The following is a 22035-nucleotide window of genomic DNA, read 5'->3' as shown; positions in this document are numbered from 1 at the left end:
AGACAATTACAGTACACGTCTCACATTTTAATGGGCCATAGGGAGGCATGTTCTTGCTCCAAATACAGCTCTGGAAAAAATTAAGAGACCACTTAACATTGATTTCTGAACTTGGATTGGTCTCTTAATTTTTTCCAGAGCTGTACATGTATATACCCAGAGCCAGCTAGAGGCCTAATACTTCTGTAAGGGCATGTTTGTAGTGTTGATTTAGCATACAGGGAAGCATGTGCTGCATGTTAAAATAAGTGTTATTCTTGCCAAATTTCAAGCCGAGAACCATATTACAGTGAGTAATCATCACATATTACCTTTGCGTTTTCAATACACGGACAAATAGCCCATGCGGCACTGGCCTGAACATCTGGATTTGGATTCTTCAGCAAGGACCATAACAAGCGAACCCCGTCCAAGCGATCAATTATCCTGTAATGTGTAAAAGAGACAGCATGTTATAACATGCAGTATATACTGATGGCATTACAGCTTTACTGGTCTATGTATCTCATTTGCCGCAACAAGAAAAAAAATCTTGGCAAAGGTTTTTCAGATTTTTTTTTTTTACCTTGAATATACTGTATTGTGTGTATGCCTTTCTACTCTAAAATACTTAAACAAGCACGCACTAGTTCCTTGCCTAGGATTCAATGGGAATTCTCTCTCAATCAAATAACTGTTGCAGAAACATTTTTCTGAGAATTTAATTTAGAGTTGAATTTACTTAGTGTAAGCCATATTTCAAGCTAAAAGGTATAAAGTATAAGACAAGGCCTGGGAACCAAAAGAGTTACACCACAGTGCACCCATAGTCTGGTATAAATAACATGTAACTTGTTTCCCATGTGTGTCTGACCAACAAGACCAACATTGAATACTGTCATAATTGCTTAAACACTCTCTAATCAAAGTATCTTCATGACTGGCAATAAATGAATTGTCATCAGACACATCTCTGCACCATCTGTCTAATGTTTATATATAAATCAGTCTAGGGGATCATAACTTCAGATTACAGTCCACTGGGTACTTTAAATTGAGAGTAATGCCAAACTGAATGTAATGTCATCAACACAAACTGCTTTATTCATAAGCACAGATAGGATTCAACATTGAGATGAGATGAGAAATACATTAAAAAAAAACTAATTTAGAATTATTACCCAAGACATGTCCAGCTACGGTACTTCTTATTTCAGAAATGATTATGAATACAGCAGCTTTGAAAAATTGATACATATTCGAAGCCTGGTGATCCTGTTAACAATGATTATTCAGAGAAAGATGATTCTAGGCCTTTAAAGGCAGCCCAGTCACCTGACCTGAATCCAACAAAGCATGTGGCAGAAGGCAGGGAGGAAGGAAGAACCGGAAAGCATGAACAAAGAAGCTCCAAAGAGCATACTGTACTTACCTTATTATGAAAAGACCACATCAAAGCAAAGCCTAAAAGACTTGTAGAAAAATAACTCTAACAAAATAGGAAAGTGGAACAATAAAGATCTGAAAATGGCAGTGAGTGAATGTTTTAGTAATACTCTTGTATTCATAAAGGTTTAGGTCATATGAAAACAATTGCCCAAAATACTCCTTTGATTTTGCTTAAATGTTAGACATACGTTTGCCTTTGAGAGAAATAGTTAAAGTTTTTAGGCCTGAATTACCACATGATTTGGACCCCCATCCCACCCCTTACATAGTTATAATTTCCTCTGTGAATGACATAGAAAGGTAGTTTACTTTTAAAGCTCTCAGATAGGGTTATCAGCTCATGCTTCTACTTTATGAGATGTAAGGTGAGAAATGTGACTTTGTGATCTTTGCCTTCACAGTTAAGAAGGCTGATCATGTCAAATGTCACCCTTGTCTACATTGTACCCACTAATGGATGACACACAGCACAGAGTTGGATACGGAGTGTGAGGTGAATCTTCTTCATGAAGCAAGCATGCCTCAATTCTAGCTGCTGTGTACTGCTGCAGCTTTAATAGATTAATGTTATTTAATTAATCAAGATGACCCATTAACTTAAATGCAGTGGTCCTCAACCTTGGTCTTAGAGGGCAATAAATCAGCAGGTCATAAAAATCAAACAGGATCAAGGCACAAATGGCCATTTGTATTGATTTAATGTGTAATGTCCCAAAGGTAAAGTGCTCAGAAAGGTCTCCCAAGTCAGAACTGCAAACCAAGCAAATATCAAAGTGGAACAGGTTTTACAACAAAAGAAAAGGTATTTAAAATGTATCTCCTCAAACAAGTGGATAAAAACATCTGCAAAAACCTACATCAATTTAAAAGATTCAAAGCAAGAAAAAAAGCCTTGGTTGTCTGGAGACAAACAGCTAAAAAGAGAATAGCATGAGCAAAAGAGCATAAAACAAGAATCACTTAGAATGTTATTGAACACAGTCTGCAGTTGAAGAAAAAAATATGTATTAATCCTATAAATGTTTTAAGTATCACAGTTCCTTATACTGTTCAATCTTCACTCATTACTGAAGGTTCTTGAAGCTGCCTTTTCAAGGAGAAGAGCTGGGGGAGACCTGGATTCTGATTTAATTGTTCCAACTTTGGCAGCAGAAGAGCTATATCCTAGGGGTGTATCTAATTGGCAGGCATTGGCAAAGTGTTAATGTAGGGGGATAAAATATGAAATCTATATAAACGCTTTGGCTAATGTTTTGAAGTCTGACATTATTGCCTTTAGCCTACTTTGACACCTTCTGAAATTCTCTTCCAGCTTGAAAAAGCTCTGTGCCACTGATTAAATTCAAGCAGGGAATGGTTTACAAGAAACCACATTGCCCTTCTCAGTTGGTCCTCCAAGTCTCTGACCTTAAATATTTAAGTTAAAGTGATGGAGATTATTATTCCAGGGCAGAAGTATAAAACAAGAAGAGAATGGAACAGAATGGAAGCTATCAGGATAGAACTTGTGGACATTATTCTGTGAAGAGGGTACTGTCAGAAATCTGTGCACTGTTTAAGCCCGGCATCGGCCTGAGACAGACCTGGTGTTTGAAGCTGCAGCCAATAATATGCACAAATAAATAATAAAATGACTCATAGCTTTATGTAATTTCAGCAGCTTATTGATTTCTTTAACTAAATATTAAGAAATAGTTATTTTGCCAAGTATACATGTTGAGAGAAAAATGGCAACATTGTGCTAATTTTAAAAGGATCTTTGTTTCCTCTGGTGTTAATTGTGTTATAACATGATTAGCTAATAACATATTAACATATAAACAACTGAAAACATTAATTCCACATCCACATTAAAGGACTCCTATATAATTACACTGCATAATTACATAATCAAGATACCAGAAAGAAAGATACCAGATAATACAGGGGAACATGTAGTGTAAGGCTATATTTTAGAGAATTGTGCTGATGGCTCCTGAAAGTAACTAATGCCCCTTTTCCACTGGCATATCCAAGCTGTGCCAGAAACAAGCCGAGCAGGCCTGGCACGGCTCAGGTGTGTATCCACTGCAATACCCAAGCCAGGTGAATGACGTCAGATGCTGTGGATGTCGAGAGTTGCTTGCCTGACGCTGAAAGATAGTCGGGTTTTTCAGATGACAACAATGCAGGAGCTTGAGAGTGTGGTTGTATTTTTTATATTTTACTAAAATGGAAGTGAAAACCAACTGGCCCGGCTACCAAACTGTAATAGTGAAAGCTAGGGTGTGCAATCTTTTCCAGAATTTTTTTTTGTTATACTGGTTGAAAGTTTCTTCAAATCCTGATAGCAATCAATAATTTAAGTGCTCTAAATGTAAAAAAAAAAAAATATATATATATATATATATATATATATACACTCACCTAAAGGATTATTAGGAACACCATACTAATACTGTGTTTGACCCCCTTTCGCCTTCAGAACTGCCTTAATTCTATGTGGCATTGATTCAACAAGGTGCTGAAAGCATTCTTTAGAAATGTTGGCCCATATTGATAGGATAGCATCTTGCAGTTGATGGAGATTTGTGGGATGCACATCCAGGGCACGAAGCTCCCGTTCCACCACATCCCAAAGATGCTCTATTGGGTTGAGATCTGGTGACTGTGGGGGCCAGTTTAGTACAGTGAACTCATTGTCATGTTCAAGAAACCAATTTGAAATGATTCGACCTTTGTGACATGGTGCATTATCCTGCTGGAAGTAGCCATCAGAGGATGGGTACATGGTGGTCATAAAGGGATGGACATGGTCAGAAACAATGCTCAGGTAGGCCGTGGCATTTAAACGATGCCCAATTGGCACTAAGGGGCCTAAAGTGTGCCAAGAAAACATCCCCCACACCATTACACCACCACCACCAGCCTGCAGTGGTAACAAGGCATGATGGATCCATGTTCTCATTCTGTTTACGCCAAATTCTGACTCTACCATCTGAATGTCTCAACAGAAATCGAGACTCATCAGTCCAGGCAACATTTTTCCAGTCTTCAACTGTCCAATTTTGGTGAGCTTGTGCAAATTGTAGCCTCTTTTTCCTATTTGTAGTGGAGATGAGTGGTACCCGGTGGGGTCTTGTGCTGTTGTAGCCCATCCGCCTCAAGGTTGTACGTGTTGTGGCTTCACAAATGCTTTGCTGCATACCTCGGTTGTAATGAGTGGTTATTTCAGTCAAAGTTGCTCTTCTATCAGCTTGAATCAGTTGGCCCATTCTCCTCTGACCTCTAGCATCAACAAGGCATTTTCGCCCCCACAGGACTGCCGCATACTGGATGTTTTTCCCTTTTCACACAATTCTTTGTAAACCCTAGAAATGGTTGTGCGTGAAAATCCCAGTAACTGAGCAGATTGTGAAATACTCAGACCGGCCCGTCTGGCACCAACAACCATGCCACGCTCAAAATTGCTTAAATCACCTTTCTTTCCCATTCAGACATTCAGTTTGGAGTTCAGGAGATTGTCTTGACCAGGACCACACCCCTAAATGCATTGAAGCAACTGCCATGTGATTGGTTGCTTAGATAATTGCATTAATGAGAAATTGAACAGGTGTTCCTAATAATCCTTTAGGTGAGTGTATATATACACACTCACCTAAAGGATTATTAGGAACACCTGTTCTCATTAATGCAATTATCTAACCTGACCACCATGTACCCATCCTCTGATGGCTACTTCCAGCAGGATAATGCACCATGTCACAAAGGTCGAATCATTTCAAATTGGTTTCTTGAACATGACAATGAGTTCACTGTACTAAACTGGCCCCCACAGTCACCAGATCTCAACCCAATAGAGCATCTTTGGGATGTGGTGGAACGGGAGCTTCGTGCCCTGGATGTGCATCCCACAAATCTACTGCAAGATGCTATCCTATCAATATGGGCCAACATTTCTAAAGAATGCTTTCAGCACCTTGTTGAATCAATGCCACGTAGAATTAAGGCAGTTCTGAAGGCAAAAGGGGGTCAAACACAGTATTAGTATGGTGTTCCTAATAATCCTTTAGGTGAGATATATATATATATATATATATATATATATATATATATATATATATCTCCTGTGGAAGGAGCAGGACTAAAAGATGATCGACCAATCATTGCATTCGGTCCGAATGTAATGATAGGATGTCCTTCCTGTCTGTCAATCTGTATTTGCATACCGCCGCGCAACTTGTTCGCACAGACAATCACACGTCATCAGTGCGGGTTCCTTGACGCTGTGCAGAGTGAACCACAGCTACCTTATGTTCCTCCTGAACCACCAAACTGTGCTAAAAGCAGAATTAACATTGGCGTTGCTTTTTCACGCTAGAGGCAACCGTGGGACTCAAAGGGTCTGAAAAATGACGCCATGGTTGCCGTTTTTCTTTTGGACAGGTAATTATATGGTTTGATTTATTTTTCATATATTTTGTTAATGTAATGACGTTAGCTCATGTAGTGTGAATGAGACATACGGTAATCTGAGACCCTTTGCGATCGATTCCACCAACACGTCTCTCCTCCTGGCACTTAGACTCTGCTCTGTGTGTGTGTGTGTGTGTGTTCATGTGTGATAGAGGAGGCGTGGCTTTGGAGACACCTCTGAAGTGAGGGCGGGCTCTATGCTTTCAAAGCTAGCTTGCTAACTGCTAGCCTCTCTGGATTACACACCCTAGTTTGAAGCTGCAAAGAAAAAATTAAAACATTCTCAAATGCGACAAAAACAACATGTGTTTTGAGAATCTTTTAACAAGCGACCAAGGGGGAAGGGAGCTCTGAAAATGGGAGATGTTCTACGAAGGAAAGAAAACCAAGGGAAACTGCAAGTAGGAAAGTCCTGAAATGTTTGTACCTCAATGCCAGGAGTAAAAGGAACAAGATGTTAGACCTAGAAGCCACAGTGCTGGCGTGTGACTATGATGTTGTAGGAGTGACAGAAACATGGCTTACAGAAAATGATGGGGATGAATACAAGTTGAAAGTATACACACAATTTAGGAGAGACATGCAAAATTGAAGAGGTGGTGGGGTAGCATTATATTTCAGAAATGACACTGAGGCAGGATCTAATTTGAGTTCTTCTGCTAAAAAAACAGAATCTTTGTGGGTTAAACTTTTAAATAAAAGATCTGGAGGATTAATGGAAGGGGTTTGTTGCAGACCATTCATTTCAGAAATTCAGAAAGATGTTGCATCAACACTGCATGTAGCAAGGATGTGACTGTTATAATCAGGGATTTCAATTTCCCAAACATAGATTGGGAAAGCCCAGTTGGGATTACAGAAGCAAAAATAGAAAATCGTTGAGATGGTAAATGACTGCTTTCTAACTCAATTTGTCAGGGAACCAACCAGAGAGCGTGCATGCATTTATTTGATATTTTTAAATGACCAAGACAGAGTCAGAGGGACACTAGTTAGAGAACCAATGGCAAACTGTGGTCACAATATGGTTAGCTTTAAGGCATACTTTAAAAAAACAAGGACCAAGTTTAAAACAATGGTCTACAATTTTAGAAAAGCAAACCTTGAAGGTATGAGGCAGCACTTAGAAGAGTTAGACTGGAGCACACTGGATACAGATTCAGTCAAGAATGGATAGTTATATTTTAAGAATATACTACTAGAGCCTCAGGAGAAATTTGTACCAAAACTTAGCAAATTGAGGACCAAAAAACATTGGCCAAAATGGTTTAATAGAAATATGTTGTATAGCACATACAAAAGGGATGAAGACGAAACAAAATACAAAGAATATGTTGAACTGCAAAGACATCTTAAGAAAGGGATGAGGAAAGAAAAGAGGGAAATAGAAAGAAACATAGCTCTTGGAGCTAAAACTACGCAAAGAGCTTTTTTAAATACTGTAACAGCAAGAGGTCAATAAAGGAGGAAGTGAAACGTGTAAAGGCTAAAAATTGAAGTATCTTAATAAATGATCAATATGTTTTTTAAATGTTATAAAATTACTATTTCACAGAGGTTTTTACAAAAGAAATAAAACAGATAACATGCCACAGGTTAACAATGACACTTAGAACAGGGGATGTGCCAACTGACTGGAAAACTGCAAATGTCATACCTATCCACAAGAAAAGGGACAAAACTGAGTCACCTGCATTACCTGTAACATTTTGGAAACAATGATTAGACAGAAAATCGAGGAGCATCTTAATGAAAATCATATTCTTGGTGATAGTCAACATAGGTTTAGATGAGGCAGATCATGTCTTACTAATTTATTAGTTTTGCAGCTGTAGATTATGTGAAAGCATATGATAGTATATACTTAAGATTTTCAGAAAGCTTTTGTGCTGCAAAACGACCTTCTCGCAGCTCCTTTCATGCACAACACGAGAGAATAAAACACAGCTTTCACACAGCCACTACTATAAAACTACACAACTGTACTCAGTTGCACTTTCATGTTTAGTTAGATGCTACTCTCTTCTAATTTTTAATGTAAATCCCATGATGTACAATTGTGTAGTTTGCTATTAGGGGCTGGTTAAAGTTATGGTTAATCCCGCCCAACAATACAGTGGGAGTGGTTACATTTTCGCTGTATTAAATCAAGAAAACACCCTGAAAATGCTCTCAAAGCTCCTCTAGTTTTAGACACTTCAGAGTTGTCTAAAGCTTCTTGCAGTTAAGGCACAGTGGAAAGAAAGTCCAATTGGCACAGGTTTGCGCAGGCGCAGCTTTGGGTTTATTCACAGCCTCCGCAGCTGTGTGTTCAGTGGAAATAACTGATTATTGCTACAGTAACTACAATACAGGTGTACAGTGCGGGTAACAAATTACATGTTGCGCCCAACATCCACACAAACGAAATGTTGTCTATTGTTCGTGCACAGAGAGAAAATATGTTGTTATTGATTCTCATTTTATATAATATATTTTGTTCAGCAATGTGTCAGTGTTTTGATTAAGTTTTATATGTATATTTTCATGAGTTATTTGTTTAATTCACTCATTCGTTTTTTCAGCTGTTGCATTGTTCGTTGTTCTGAAAACTATTTCATGTCTTAAAAATGGTTTCCTTATTAACACATCTTTCATGGAAGTAGTGCCTACTATCGAGTAAATATTAATCCTCACTCGTACTCACTACAACATTATGTATATTCAGCCTATATCACATAGGGGGGTGTTTCCATGCATGATACCTTTGCCATTAGTTTTACACGTAACAGAAAGGTGGGCTGTGTTCATTTCAAATTTAAAATAAGAAAATGCACTCACCAGTGAGAAACAGCTTATTACAGACGGGTATATCCAACAGAAGGACAAAGGTAATGCCGTCCAGTATCCGTTTATATTAGGTAAGCATACATATTGTTGTTAAAATATATCAGTCACTCACATCCAGATACAGCCTAGAAATCCGTATAAGTATCCTTTCATACAGTGTATCTGTACCCTAGAAGCCCATGCAGTAACGCACTCACCGCAGATTGAATGTGTATCTAATGTGTATCTAAAGTGCATCTCATGTAAGCATTTTGTAATCGAAGTTCGTACATATCAGGTTTTCAAAAATGAATGCAGCTCTCTCTATATGGACTGAACGCAACTTTTAAGAGACGAACACTGCTTCGAGTGACACTGCTGTCAGAGCGGCTGTAGCGTAAACATACAGTATGATTGCAATTATTAATATTTACACAAATAGGTAAAGCATGGAGACGTGTGGTTGATATTTATAGAATATGTACAGGCATACACCAATCAGCCATAACATTATGACCACCTGCCTAATATTGTGTAGGTCCCCCTTTTGCCGCCAAAACAGCCCTGACCCGTCGAGGCATGGACTTCACACAGGCCATGATAATGAGATTATCAGTGTTATTCACTTCACCTGTCAGTGGTCATAATGTTATGGCTGATCGGTGTATATGGTTGTGTAACTTGCAAGCCAGTACACATCCAGTGTATGAGGTTTGTGCACTGCACATTGGGCGGATTAAATAAATAAATAAATACATACAGTGAGGGAAAAAAGTATTTGATCCCCTGTTGATTTTGTACGTTTGCCCACTGACAAAGAAATTATCAGTCTATCATTTTAATGGTAGGTATTTTAACAGGGAGAGACAGAATAACAACAAAAAAATCCAGAAAAACGCATTTCAAAAAAGTTATACATTGATTTGCATGTTAATGAGGGAAATAAGTATTTGACCCCTTCGACTTAGTACTTGGTGGCAAAACCCTTGTTGGAAATCACAGAGGTCAGACGTTTCTTGTAGTTGGCCACCAGGTTTGCACACATCTCAGGAGGGATTTTGTCCCACTCCTCTTTGCAGATCCTCTCCAAGTCATTAAGGTTTCGAGGCTGACGTTTGGCAACTCGAACCTTCAGCTCCCTCCACAGATTTTCTATGGGATTAAGGTCTGGAGACTGGCTAGGCCACTCCAGGATCTTAATGTGCTTCTTCTTGAGCCACTCCTTTGTTGCCTTGGCTGTGTGTTTTGGGTCATTGTCATGCTGGAATACCCATCCACAACCCATTTTCAATGCCCTGGCTGAGGGAAGGAGGTTCTCACCCAAGATTTGACGGTACATGGCCCCGTCCATCGTCCCTTTGATGCGGTGCAGTTGTCCTGTCCCCTTAGCAGAAAAACACCCCCAAAGCATAATGTTTCCACCTCCATGTTTGACGGTGGGGATGGTGTTCTTGGGGTCATAGGCGGCATTCCTCCTCCTCCAAACACGGTGAGTTGAGTTGATGCCAAAGAGCTCGATTTTAGTCTCATCTGACCACAACACTTTCACCCAGTTCTCCTCTGAATCATTCAGATGTTCATTGGCAAACTTCAGACGGGCCTGTACATGTGCTTTCTTGAGCAGGGGGACCTTGAGGGCGCTTCAGGATTTCAGTCCTTCACGGTGTAGTGTGTTACCAATTGTTTTCTTGGTGACTATGGTCCCAGCTGCCTTGAGATCATTAACAAGATCCTCCCGTGTAGTTCTGGGCTGATTCCTCACCGTTCTCATGATCATTGAAACTCCACAAGGTGAGATCTTGCATGGAGCCCCAGACCGAGGGAGACTGACAGTTATTTTGTGTTTCTTCCATTTGCGAATAATCGCACCAACTGTTGTCACCTTCTCACCAAGCTGCTTGGCAATGGTCTTGTAGCCCATTCCAGCCTTGTGTAGGTCTACAATCTTGTCCCTGACATCCTTGGACAGCTCTTTGGTCTTGGCCATGGTGGAGAGTTTGGAATCTGATTGATTGATTGCTTCTGTGGACAAGTGTCTTTTATACAGGTAACGAGCTGAGATTAGGAGCACTCCCTTTAAGAGAGTGCTCCTAATCTCAGCTCGTTACCTGTATAAAAGACACCTGGGAGCCAGAAATCTTGCTGATTGATAGGGGATCAAATACTTATTTCCCTCATTAACATGCAAATCAATGTATAACTTTTTTGAAATGCGTTTTTCTGGATATTGTTTTTGTTATTCTGTCTCTCACTGTTAAAATACACCTACCATTAAAATGATAGACTGATCATTTCTTTGTCAGTGGGCAAACGTACAAAATCAGCAGGGGATCAAATACTTTTTTCCCATACTGTAAATAAATAATCCATTAAAGGCAAACTTGCACAATGTAGTGGATACATTTAGGATTGGAAACAAATATAATCTTAGAAAAATGATCTGAACAGATATTCTTTTAGGGGGTGGTCAACGTTTTGCCTTTATCCCAGGCACAGTATACAAAGTGGAAGTGATAACTATACATGTTACATTGACACACACAGACACACACACACAGTACACGAAGCAGGCTTGGTGCGGTCGGATCGCGCACACACACACACAGAAGGACATATTACAAAGGTGTACTGTAAAGAGTATTTATGTATGGAAATGCAATTCAGACAATGGTACAAGTGTAAATATATCTGTGTAACATGATCATATATTTAACATGTATGCATAAACATTGAACATTGGTTTACTGGTTTCTTCATTACATATTTTGTCAGTGTGGCCACAGTGCACACATTCTTTGGAGAGATATGGCGAGTGCGCAGGTCACAAAACCTCAACAAATATCACTCATATACACATCACGTATACCTTTTAATTAAGTAGAGTATAAAAAAACAAACCCGTTAAATAAATAATCTAACATAAATATGTATTCATTTTATAGTATCATATCTTATTTCATAATCAGCTTCCACCATACCGTTGGAATATAATAATTGTACTTTAAAACATAAGTGCAGTTTCCTTCCATTTATCTTTTCGAGGTCAATACACAGCTGCCACTGGGAAATGAATATGCATGCTCAGTATTTGCGTATAAATCTAAGAAATGGAACCTGAAAGGGGGGTGGGAAGTTTTGTATGCCCGTACACCCTCCTGCTCTTCCGCCCCCGGTTTCTCTTCAGTTTCAGACACTGTGGTTGGCTCACAGTGCCTCTCGCGCTGCCGCCCATCTCGGAAGCCACGCCAGCAAAACAGGGCTCCTCCACGAGAGGAGATTCCCTCCTGCGACTCTTCCACAACTTTTCATGTTCACACTTTGCGAACATTTTTGATTTAATCCTGCCCAAAGACATAGGAGTCTATGTGGACTCCTCGGTTTCTCCAGCCAAACAGTGTGGGGAAGCAATAAAAAAGGCAAACAGAATCCTAGGGTATATTGTCAAAAGTGTAGAATTGAGAACAAGGGCAGTGCTGTTCAGACTGTACAATGCACTAGTTAGAGCTCATCTGGATACTGTGTGCAGTTCTGGGCTCCACACTACAAGAAAGATATCGCTGCCCTAGAGGCAGTTCAGAGGAGAGCAACCAGACTTATTCCAGGTCTGAAGGGAATGTCCTACTGAGAGACTGAGGAACTGAACCTTTTCACCCTGGAACAGAGGAGACTACGTGGGGACTTGATCCAAGTCTTCAAAATCATGAAAGACATCGACCGCATCAAACCAGAGGAGCTTTTCGAGATCAGCAGGGACACACGCACCCGGGGACACAAATGGAAATTGGGTTTCAAGACATTCAAGACAGGAAAATAGGAGACACTTCTTCACACAGAGAGGTGTCACAATCTGAACAAACTCCCCAGCGATGTGGTTGAAGCTGAAATCTTGGGAACATTCAAAAATACACTGGATAGTATCCTTGGATCACTTAGTTATTAATGGACACCAAAACGAGCACGATGGGTCGAATGACCTCCTCTCGTTTGTAAACTTTCGTATGTTCTTATGTGAAAAACCATAACAATTGATTTTAATTTCTATTTGTGAGGCTATAGTATTGTTTGGTTATTGAACCCTGATAATATGGAGTATTCCAGCATGCACTGAAACAGTCTATTAATATAATGTATAAATATATCGATCTATATATAAAATTGTGAACATAAATATTAGCTTTTAACAGGAGAGTCTAAAACGCTTAATATAGAAATTGCTTAATGTGGCTTACTGTACATAAAATGTAACCATTATTTCCAAACTTCACACATTACAAGACTGACACCATCAAGACTGATACACCAAAGATTTATGTTTAAAGTGATAAGTATCTTGTGTAGCCAAGCGTGTGTTTCGCTTATGTGGTTTACTATATTGGGCTTAATGTGAAGTTTATATTGATTGTTGAATTTGACTTTCAAGTCAAATTGGTTATTGACATTAATAATTATTATCTTGTAAGTACAATAAACCATATAAGCACAGATTATATGCAGGGCTTTACATAATTATTAGATTGTTAATGTTAATTGTCTCCATCTTTTATTGGTAACATTAGGATTAGAAACTTTGACAAATAATGGTTATGTTTAAGCACATGAAGGTACGTTATGCGATACATAAGCATTTTAGACTCTCTCGCTTTTAACGTAAAATAAAATATAGGTCGAATCTTGTTAAAACCAAGTCCCAGCCCATTGTAACGCGTACTCTTTCGACAATGACATTTCAGTACAATTAAATATTCTAACCTTATAGGTGGATTTGACCTGTATTATTAGTTTACATGTACATTAAAAACTTGTCTTTCCAACAATGCGCCGACAATGAAAAGAGAAGAGACAAGCTTTTCTGAGAGAGAGAGAGTATCTCACAATGTACAGCTTGTGAGAAATCTACTCAGTCGTAAGCAACTTTGGGGGGTAAAGGGAAGGATACATTTTCTAAGCTCCCCTATTTCAAAAGCTGTTTTGCAACATGCAAATGTTTGGATTTATCCTTGTTACCATGGTTTAATTCGTAATTAAAAAGCTATCAGCGTTTACTGTTATAAATAAATAAATGTATACATTGTGAGAGAGTCGAGAGAGGTGAGAGAATGAGTTTTAAAAAGTTATTGGATGTTGGAGGTTAAAGACCTAACTTACAGTTGAAGAAGGACTATCGCTCGAAACAGTAACAAATTCATGTATTTAAACTCGTTGTGTAGATCAATCCTACGATTCTTTTACCAGTATATAAATAACAATAGTAGTTTGTTAAGTATTTGTGGTGTATTTTATTAATGTATTAAGTATTTGTAATGTATGTAGACCCAGTAATTGAGTAGGCTGACGCTACGTGAAGACGGGTTCAGTTAACTCCTCCCCCGGCACAGCGCGGCCTGGGGCCAGCATGAGGTTAGGAGCAGGACCAAAAATTCACGACCTGGTCCTCGGATATGCCAGTGGAAAAGAGGTAAAAATGACTTATGCTCACATTCATTTATTATTCATTCATTTATAGCCTGGCATATGCCAATAAATAAACAACAATAATAGCAGCTACTTCGTACAGCAGGTATTGGGGTGGTGCTGGCTTAAGAGCATGATAAAAAATTGAAACAAGAGTACCTCAAAAATTCTAAGAGTCCAACTGTGTGAAGTTAAAAAAAAGATTATATATATATATTACTCATAATTAATAATGGCTTTAGATTTGGGAAAATGCTACATTTCTTATTTTATGTGTAAGACAACACTTGGCTCAACGACTAGTTGGTGAAAAGAAGTTGTGAAGAGGGCCAGGCAGGAAGGTAGATGCCAGATAGGAAGCATACCTTAATGGGCTGCTGAGTAATTCTATATTGCTTATTCTGTTTGTTTTTAATTTAAAAAAAAAACTGTAAATAACTGCAACATGAGTACCTGGAGAATCTTTATAGTCCAAATGTGTGTAGTAAAATTATATATATATATATATATATATAAAGGTTTTTTACTTTTAATAAAAATACCCCTAAACAATTTACATTAACTACTCAGTTGCCAGTATTTTATGGGGTACCTAATAATTTTCACAAAGGCTCTTACGAGGGTGCTTAATGCACAAACATGGCTTAAATATGACAAATTCTAAAGTACAACAAATAATCTGTAATTTTAAAAATATAATAAAAATGGTAATATATAGAGAGAGCTAAAAGCTATGTAAGTATATTAAATTAAGTATCTGGTCTAGTACTGAACATATTTTTGTCAGTCAAAGCAAATATTTCCTTTAATCAAAAATAACGATGTTTTGGAAACTGTAAATGACATTGTACTGTTGATATTGATTTTATTAAAATATTTTATATAGGAAAAATTTTCCAGAATCATGTTAATATTTGAGATCAGTTGGTCTGGATAAACACTGAAATGAGATAGACATCAGTAGTGCCAAGTCAAAGTAAAGAAACATAAAAAATAATAATGAGTTCAATGTGTAATTGGTGGTGCATAATGACTGTTAAAAACGGGCAGTAAATCCTAAGGTTGATTTTCTCATTCTCTTCACGAGCAGACTGTAGTAAAAACCAAGGATGCACTACTATGTCGTCTCACTTGCTGGTAAGTAAACCAGATGGAGAGTCAATCTAAGCTACATGGAGAACAGCTTTGCTGCTTGTGGTTCTCCATCACCAAACGATGATATTATATAAATGGTTTGAAAATACCCTTAGTCCTGTATAAATAAAGTCTAGCATATATGTAGTATATATTAACTAAAGTTAATGATGGCTTTGGATTTGGGAAAATGCTACATTTCTTGTTTCATGTGTAAGAAAACACTTGGCTCAAAGACTAGTTGGTGAAAAGAAGTTGTGAAGAGGGCCAGGCAGGAAGGTAGATGCCAGATATGAAGCTTACCTTAATGAGCTGCTGAATAATTCTATATTGCTTATTCTGCTCGTACTTAATTAAAAAAAACACACTGCTGGGAAGCAGGACAAAAACATATGAGGACTATGCACATTATTAATCAAACTAATATAAACTATATTATACAGTATCTAATAAAATATAACATGGCCGCAAGAAAGATAAAAGACAAAACCACTATTAGCAATACAATATTTCCCTCTATAACAATGCATAAACTCAGAATATATGCTGAAATTACATTCCCTTAGAAAATATGAAATTAATGATTTTGTCTGACCACTATGTTTATCTATAACACCTTTGTGAAGTTGTGGGAACTGTAAAGCAGGCACAAACTCTAATTTGTTAAAATGTTTTTTATGCCATAATATCCAAGAGATACAATTGCTTTTACGTGACCATAAAGTATGACTATTATTGTTTAAATATCTCTGGAAAGGAATATAAATATATATTATTTATAATAATGCCAAGATTAAGAGCAAGAGATTGTAATGATATATTGCCTTAAAATAACCACTTTTGGACTTTAAACATGTACGCCCAGAAGTGTAAGACCATTTAATGTTATCAACTCTTAGCTAACAAAAACACACTAAAACTAGTTTACTGCTTACTTTAGCCTGGTGTTAATAAAGCAACAAGATTTAAATCTGTAATTACATTGTAAAAGTGACACGAATTAGATAGACGTTAGAACAAGTCTGAATGGTAACAATGAAAGCTCCAAGACTATAAGTCGGTGTTTATTTTCATTGTTATTACAGCAAAAAGCATTCTGTACAGCTGAGACGTGCTGCTCCTATATTTCTCGATCTGATGACAACCATAAGATCAAAAACCCATTACTGTGTATTGTGAAGCAGAAAATAGATATAAAAAATGTTCCAAGTCTGCAGTTAGCTCTTTGCTCATATAATGGTGTTCAACATGATTTCAACCTGCGTCAGCATGTAATTATGGGGTTCACTTCTGTACATGCCAGAGCATCTTTCACTGTTGCAAGATCTCAATAAGTATTTGAAGCCACCTCAGACGGAGGGATAACAACTTTACAAAAGTATAAAGACATTGACTTACGCCATATTTTCAGGCTCAGTAGCACATGCGCCAACAGCCCTGGTAACATTGACAAGTAGTGCCTGATTGGTTCCAGTAAGCAGGTTGACCAGTGGCTGAATGCCACCACACTTTCGAATGACCGCTCGATTGACTGGTTCTTGGGCACACTCTCCCAAAGCCCCCACAACATTGACAAGGACTTCTTCAGGCTGGTCAGTCAGCAGGCCAACCAGGGTTTCGATGGCTTTGTACTCCTGAAACCTAAAGAAATAAGAAGGAGAATTTACATTTTATGTTGATATTAGCAAAGTATATAATGTGGTTTGAGAAAGCCTCAACAAACCTCTGATATATAGTTGAGTTATATGATTCTGTTTTTATACACATTTACGGTCTCTGGCACCAATGTCTTAAGCTATTGTAGAAAGTGTCCAAGGTCATTTGGTTTTGGTTGCAATCCACAAAAACTTTTCTTGCAAGTAAAAAAAAGTAATGAATGGGGAGGCTGCCAAAGTTAACTATAATACTTCAGTTTACCGAATTCAGCAAAAACATTGTTATTCATGTGCCGCTATTGAAGTGTTATCTATAGTACATAGGATTATGGTGTAATTGCCCACATTACTGTTAATAAATTTAGTGTAGTTTTGTCTATTTTTGTCAAGCCAATACCAATTCAAGCAATTAGAATGGCAACAGAAACACAGCTCCAGAAGAAAGGGCTTCTGGCTGCCTTAATTAGTCCTTGCTATGAAACAGGCTCCAGACATGATCGGACATTATTATATCTTGGCAGACTATGCAAGACCCATACAGGTACAACTGATTTATGATCCCAAATGCCAGAAGATATGTGTATAAGCCATACACTTATACATTATGACATTATACACATTTTCTACTATAAACTGCTTTGCCTTTGAACTGTATAAGCTTGATAATGATACATAATATAGGCCATAATAATGCCCCAGCATAATGACAATTGTTTTGTATAGGAGGGATAATATTTCAGATGATACATGAATCCAAAGTCCTGCCTATACTAAAGCACATGTTTAAAGTAATAGGGCAGCAAACATAATATATATATATATATATATATATATATGGTATATTCAATCTCAATGAGCAAACCTTGTTTTAATATGAATGTTGCAAATATAGACTTTTGCTTATCAGTCTGCCACACATTGCTTAAGTTACACGAGTAAAGGAATTCACTAGATGCTGATCGTTTACACCAACTGGTCTGAATCCTATCAATGGACCATTCTACTGTTGAAGTCAATGAAGCTGAGTAAGACCCTTATTCTATACATCTCTTTGAGGTAAAGATAAGCAACAACAACAAAAAGGTAGCCAATCATATTTAACAAAAGGAACAATCTCAATTATGTACAAAGTGAACTAAAGGTCACCTTTCACTAATACACAGGTATAGCATCACATTTTGTTCCTTATTGACCTCTTGCTAATAACTATTTTAAGACCTTAGTCTCTCTCCAAGTTGTATCTGAAATCTTTGAAAGGAGTGCAATTTTTTGTGTGGTGCACCTTAGCTGATATGAAAGGTGCGCTATGGCTCTCTACAGTACAATAGATGTAATTTACCAAATTTGCTTTGCAACTATTGCATGCATCGTTGAATTGTGTCAGTAAAGACATCTACAAATATGTAGTTTTAATAGTGCAAACACTATTTATTATCAATTGAGACATAGAAACATATATTATTTATTAGAGGACATTATTTTATTTATGTTAAACAAGTTTTAGGGAAAACTTAAATATCTGTGTATTATAAAAAAGATCTAGATTTAAATTAACATCCTTCAGTTGTGACAGTAATTATATTTTTGCAATCAATCATTATTTTCATTTTGATGCTTCATTAATCAGGCAAATAGTTACCACATGCTTGTGTGCTTAAAAAAAAACAACTTTGTATTCCCCACATCTTATAGTTCATACACTGTATGTATGCCACATATTATTTATACTAAAGATTGCCGTCTGATATCTGCAATATACATTATTTAAATTGAACATGTACTTTCAAGAACCCTTCAATTATTGTTGTAACAATATATTTTAAACACCAGGTTTTCCTCACAGAATATTTCTTGTGTTTCCTGCTTGACTTTACAATGAATACATGCCAGCACTGAGCAACATTACATTATATATTTTCTCTTAGTATTAGCATTTTTTTAAATAAAAGAAACAGCTTGTTCTTTTCATTCCAATAGTCAATTTGAACATTTATATTTATATATATTTTAAACCGGGAGTAGTATACCACATGCACTCACCACGCCAAGTGCACATTAAAACATTCAATGTGCATCACGCTGATTTCCTGATGTAGTAAGGCAGTTTTACTTTCTTTCACACCCAACCCGCTGAAAGATCTAACACGAAAGGCACACAGGGAAATATTTCTGTAGCCATTATGTGTTAAGATTATAAAGTCGATTCACGTGATACAATTTCTCATTTTATCACACCTATTATTAAGTATAAGAGCAGTAATTTAAAATTTTGAAGTACGTTAATGAAGTGTCTCGGATTGGGGTTTCAGGGAAAACTTAAATGCTATTACTATTTTCATATTTTTTTCTGCATAGCAACAGTGTTATGAATAATTACCAATGAAGCATGAAGTCTATATTGGGAGTAAGTATGCAAAGTGCAAAATTACTCATTGCCAGTTCAGCTAATCTTTTTATCACTTGCCTGACTGTTTGAAACAGCCAGTCTTTGCCACTACTGTATAACCTTAATTTAACAACTTGACTATGATTAACAGGACTGCTCCGTTGTGTACAAAACTGGTTTTGTGTGCAAATTCATGATTAATTGGCCTTAAAATAAGGTCCACTCCAAATCAAAAGATTCATCTGCCTGCCAATTGAAAATTATAATTCCAGAATTTACTGGCAACTTTCTGGTAGACAGGGATCTCTTCCTACCTAATGGAAACCTGCCATTTTTAGTTGGCCATTGGCAGGTCGGTCTTAACTTGCTTTTGATTCAGGACTAAATAGTTTACAGACAATTAATAAAATAGGCTATATATATATATATATATATACACACACAAACACACACACAAGCTTTATTTTATAAATTATTTCTGATTAATTTCTAGAAGAAAATACAGTACCTTAATCGATTATTATTATTAGGTAATGATAATGTGTTATTTTCATTTAGTTTTTACCAGAGCTCTGTCCATTCAGTCCTGCAGACATGTCAGTGCAAATAGTTGTATGTGTTAATAACACTTAGAAAGCTTTATTGTATTGCTTTTAAGAAGTTAGCCTATAATACGTCTTAGAAGAACAAGATACTATAAAACTTCAGAAAAATGTAATCAAGAATTGTACTAACACAGTGAAAAAGAGAAACTGCTGTAGTTATTCTTGGTGCAGTCCATTTTTACGATTCCGGCTCACTTCATTACTTTTCTATAGAAGTGAAATTCACAGTCAAAACAGTCTAAATTGTTGCTTTTAAAACAACTACTAAGTTATCTGATGCTAAAATGCTTTTTTGGACAAACCCATTTGAAAAATATCTGGAACGATTTAATGGCTACCAAAATTAAAATAATGTGGACTGTATATGAGTTTCATTAATGTCCTGTTTCATTAGTTAAAGGGGAAAAGCTCACACATTAAAAATATTCAATTTGTTTTATTATTTTATTTTAATTAGTATTATTTTTCAGTAAAGTCACCAAGAAAGCTTCAAAACATGTCACTGTCTGTCTGTCTTCTTGCGTCTCCTTCCAAAGCTAGTAGGCAATAGGAGGCAATGAAGACAGGCTATCTATAGGCCTATGTCTAAATATTTTGTATAATTAATCTTACATTTTGTTATTCATTCTTCTTTAACTGTTTCACACCCTCTACATCATGTTAGGTCGGCGTTTGTTATGAACGTCCATTCTAAAATACAATTGCAAATCTATAGTTTCTACAGCCATCATCAATGTGTGTTAAATCTACAGATTGGTTCAAAGCCATGCAATTTCATGCTATTGTTTGAAAACAACATTGCTTAAAACATCTACATAGAGAGGTGTGTGGGGCTGTAACAAATTCCCTACACTGAGTAAGTGGACTCCTTTAAAAAGGGAGACTCCAAAAAGCAAACTGGGCTGAATGGCCTGCTCTTGTCTAGGGCACTAGAAAATAATTAATTGCACAATTCATATTTGCTAATAGCCTGGTTACTGTTTGGATTTACGATTCACCGGTAAATCAAGGTTTTGATTTTGTTTAGGCCTAGACGTTGGGCTGAAAAAGGGGGTACTGTTTGCATACTGCATATTCTTGGCAGCTTTTCTGACAATGGTGTTAATGCAGATTCCTAATTTAATACATACTTCACAACATTCTCCATGCTGATGGAACATTTCCAGATAGCTCCAGTTGTAGCAGCTAAGAGTTGCTTGTTCTCAGACATGTTCAGAAGAGAAACCAAAGGCTGAAGCCCCTCATACTGTCTGACAAGGTCACGTGTTTTCTTGTCTTCTGCGCACTAAGAAATAAGTCAATAAAAACATTGCATTTCCTTAAGTTCACATTTAAATGAATGACATTCACTTCACATTTTTAATTCCTCTTACTAAAGGGTCTTTTTATTCCTATAAAAAATACAATTGTCTTTCAAATGCACTCCACTCATATTTACTTTAATTGGTCTATATTCTTCTAACACAATAGAATTTTGCAGAATTTTCCATTATTTACAGATCAACAACCAATTGAATTTATCCAAAAAAAAATTACCAAAACATTCCACTTATAAAATATATTTAAAAACATAATGCTGGATCTGCGCTTTATTCTAGGCATCACACAGTATACTCACATTAGGAGTAATAATAAACTTTATCTTGTTAAAAACTTTTTTAGAAGAAGATAATGTAGCTTATAAAACATGGTTATGAATGTATAATTAGTTAAATGATTTGTTCACACATAATAATCCTAGAATTACTGACAAGTTCATAATATGGTAAAATAAATCCTTTGATAGTAGTTATCGTTATTTCAATAATATTTCAGTATTTTTTTCATTAAAAAAATGATATTATATTTAATACATCATATTAAAGAGTTGCAAATTAATGAATACCTTAAAGATAGCACTGGCACAATGCATTTGAAGTTCCTGGTTATCACAATTAAGATTTTTCACCAGGTCTTCAATCATTTTTTCAGTCTGAATCGCAACCCTGTATCTTTGCTGTAAATACGACAAAGAAGGTTACACAGTTTGGAAGTTAACAATGAAGTTAAAAAAGTGGAGAAAGTACTTATTGTACTCTGTCAGCAGTTCCTTTTGACATTGCTTTGTTGCACT

General features: G+C 36.8%; 1 protein-coding gene across 2 annotated transcripts in view; it reads right to left on the bottom strand.

Moving 5' to 3' along the window:
- The window catches only part of odad2 (outer dynein arm docking complex subunit 2), a 78432-nt gene that overhangs the window by 16262 nt on the left and 40135 nt on the right, over nucleotides 1–22035 (bottom strand). For both annotated transcript variants that reach the window (XM_066717900.1, XM_066717907.1), the window contains exons 14-17: nucleotides 21808–21918; nucleotides 21053–21207; nucleotides 16675–16917; nucleotides 312–426 (exon numbers count right to left, since the gene is read on the bottom strand). In XM_066717900.1, coding sequence (XP_066573997.1) covers nucleotides 312–426; nucleotides 16675–16917; nucleotides 21053–21207; nucleotides 21808–21918 — 624 coding nt within the window. The remainder of the gene's footprint in view (nucleotides 1–311; nucleotides 427–16674; nucleotides 16918–21052; nucleotides 21208–21807; nucleotides 21919–22035) is intronic.

The sequence above is a fragment of the Amia ocellicauda genome, chromosome 2 (assembly GCF_036373705.1).
Source record: "Amia ocellicauda isolate fAmiCal2 chromosome 2, fAmiCal2.hap1, whole genome shotgun sequence".
NCBI classification, from domain to species: Eukaryota; Metazoa; Chordata; class Actinopteri; order Amiiformes; family Amiidae; genus Amia; species Amia ocellicauda.
Note: the sequence above shows the minus strand (reverse complement) of the source record. Positions and strands in the feature narration are given on the sequence as shown.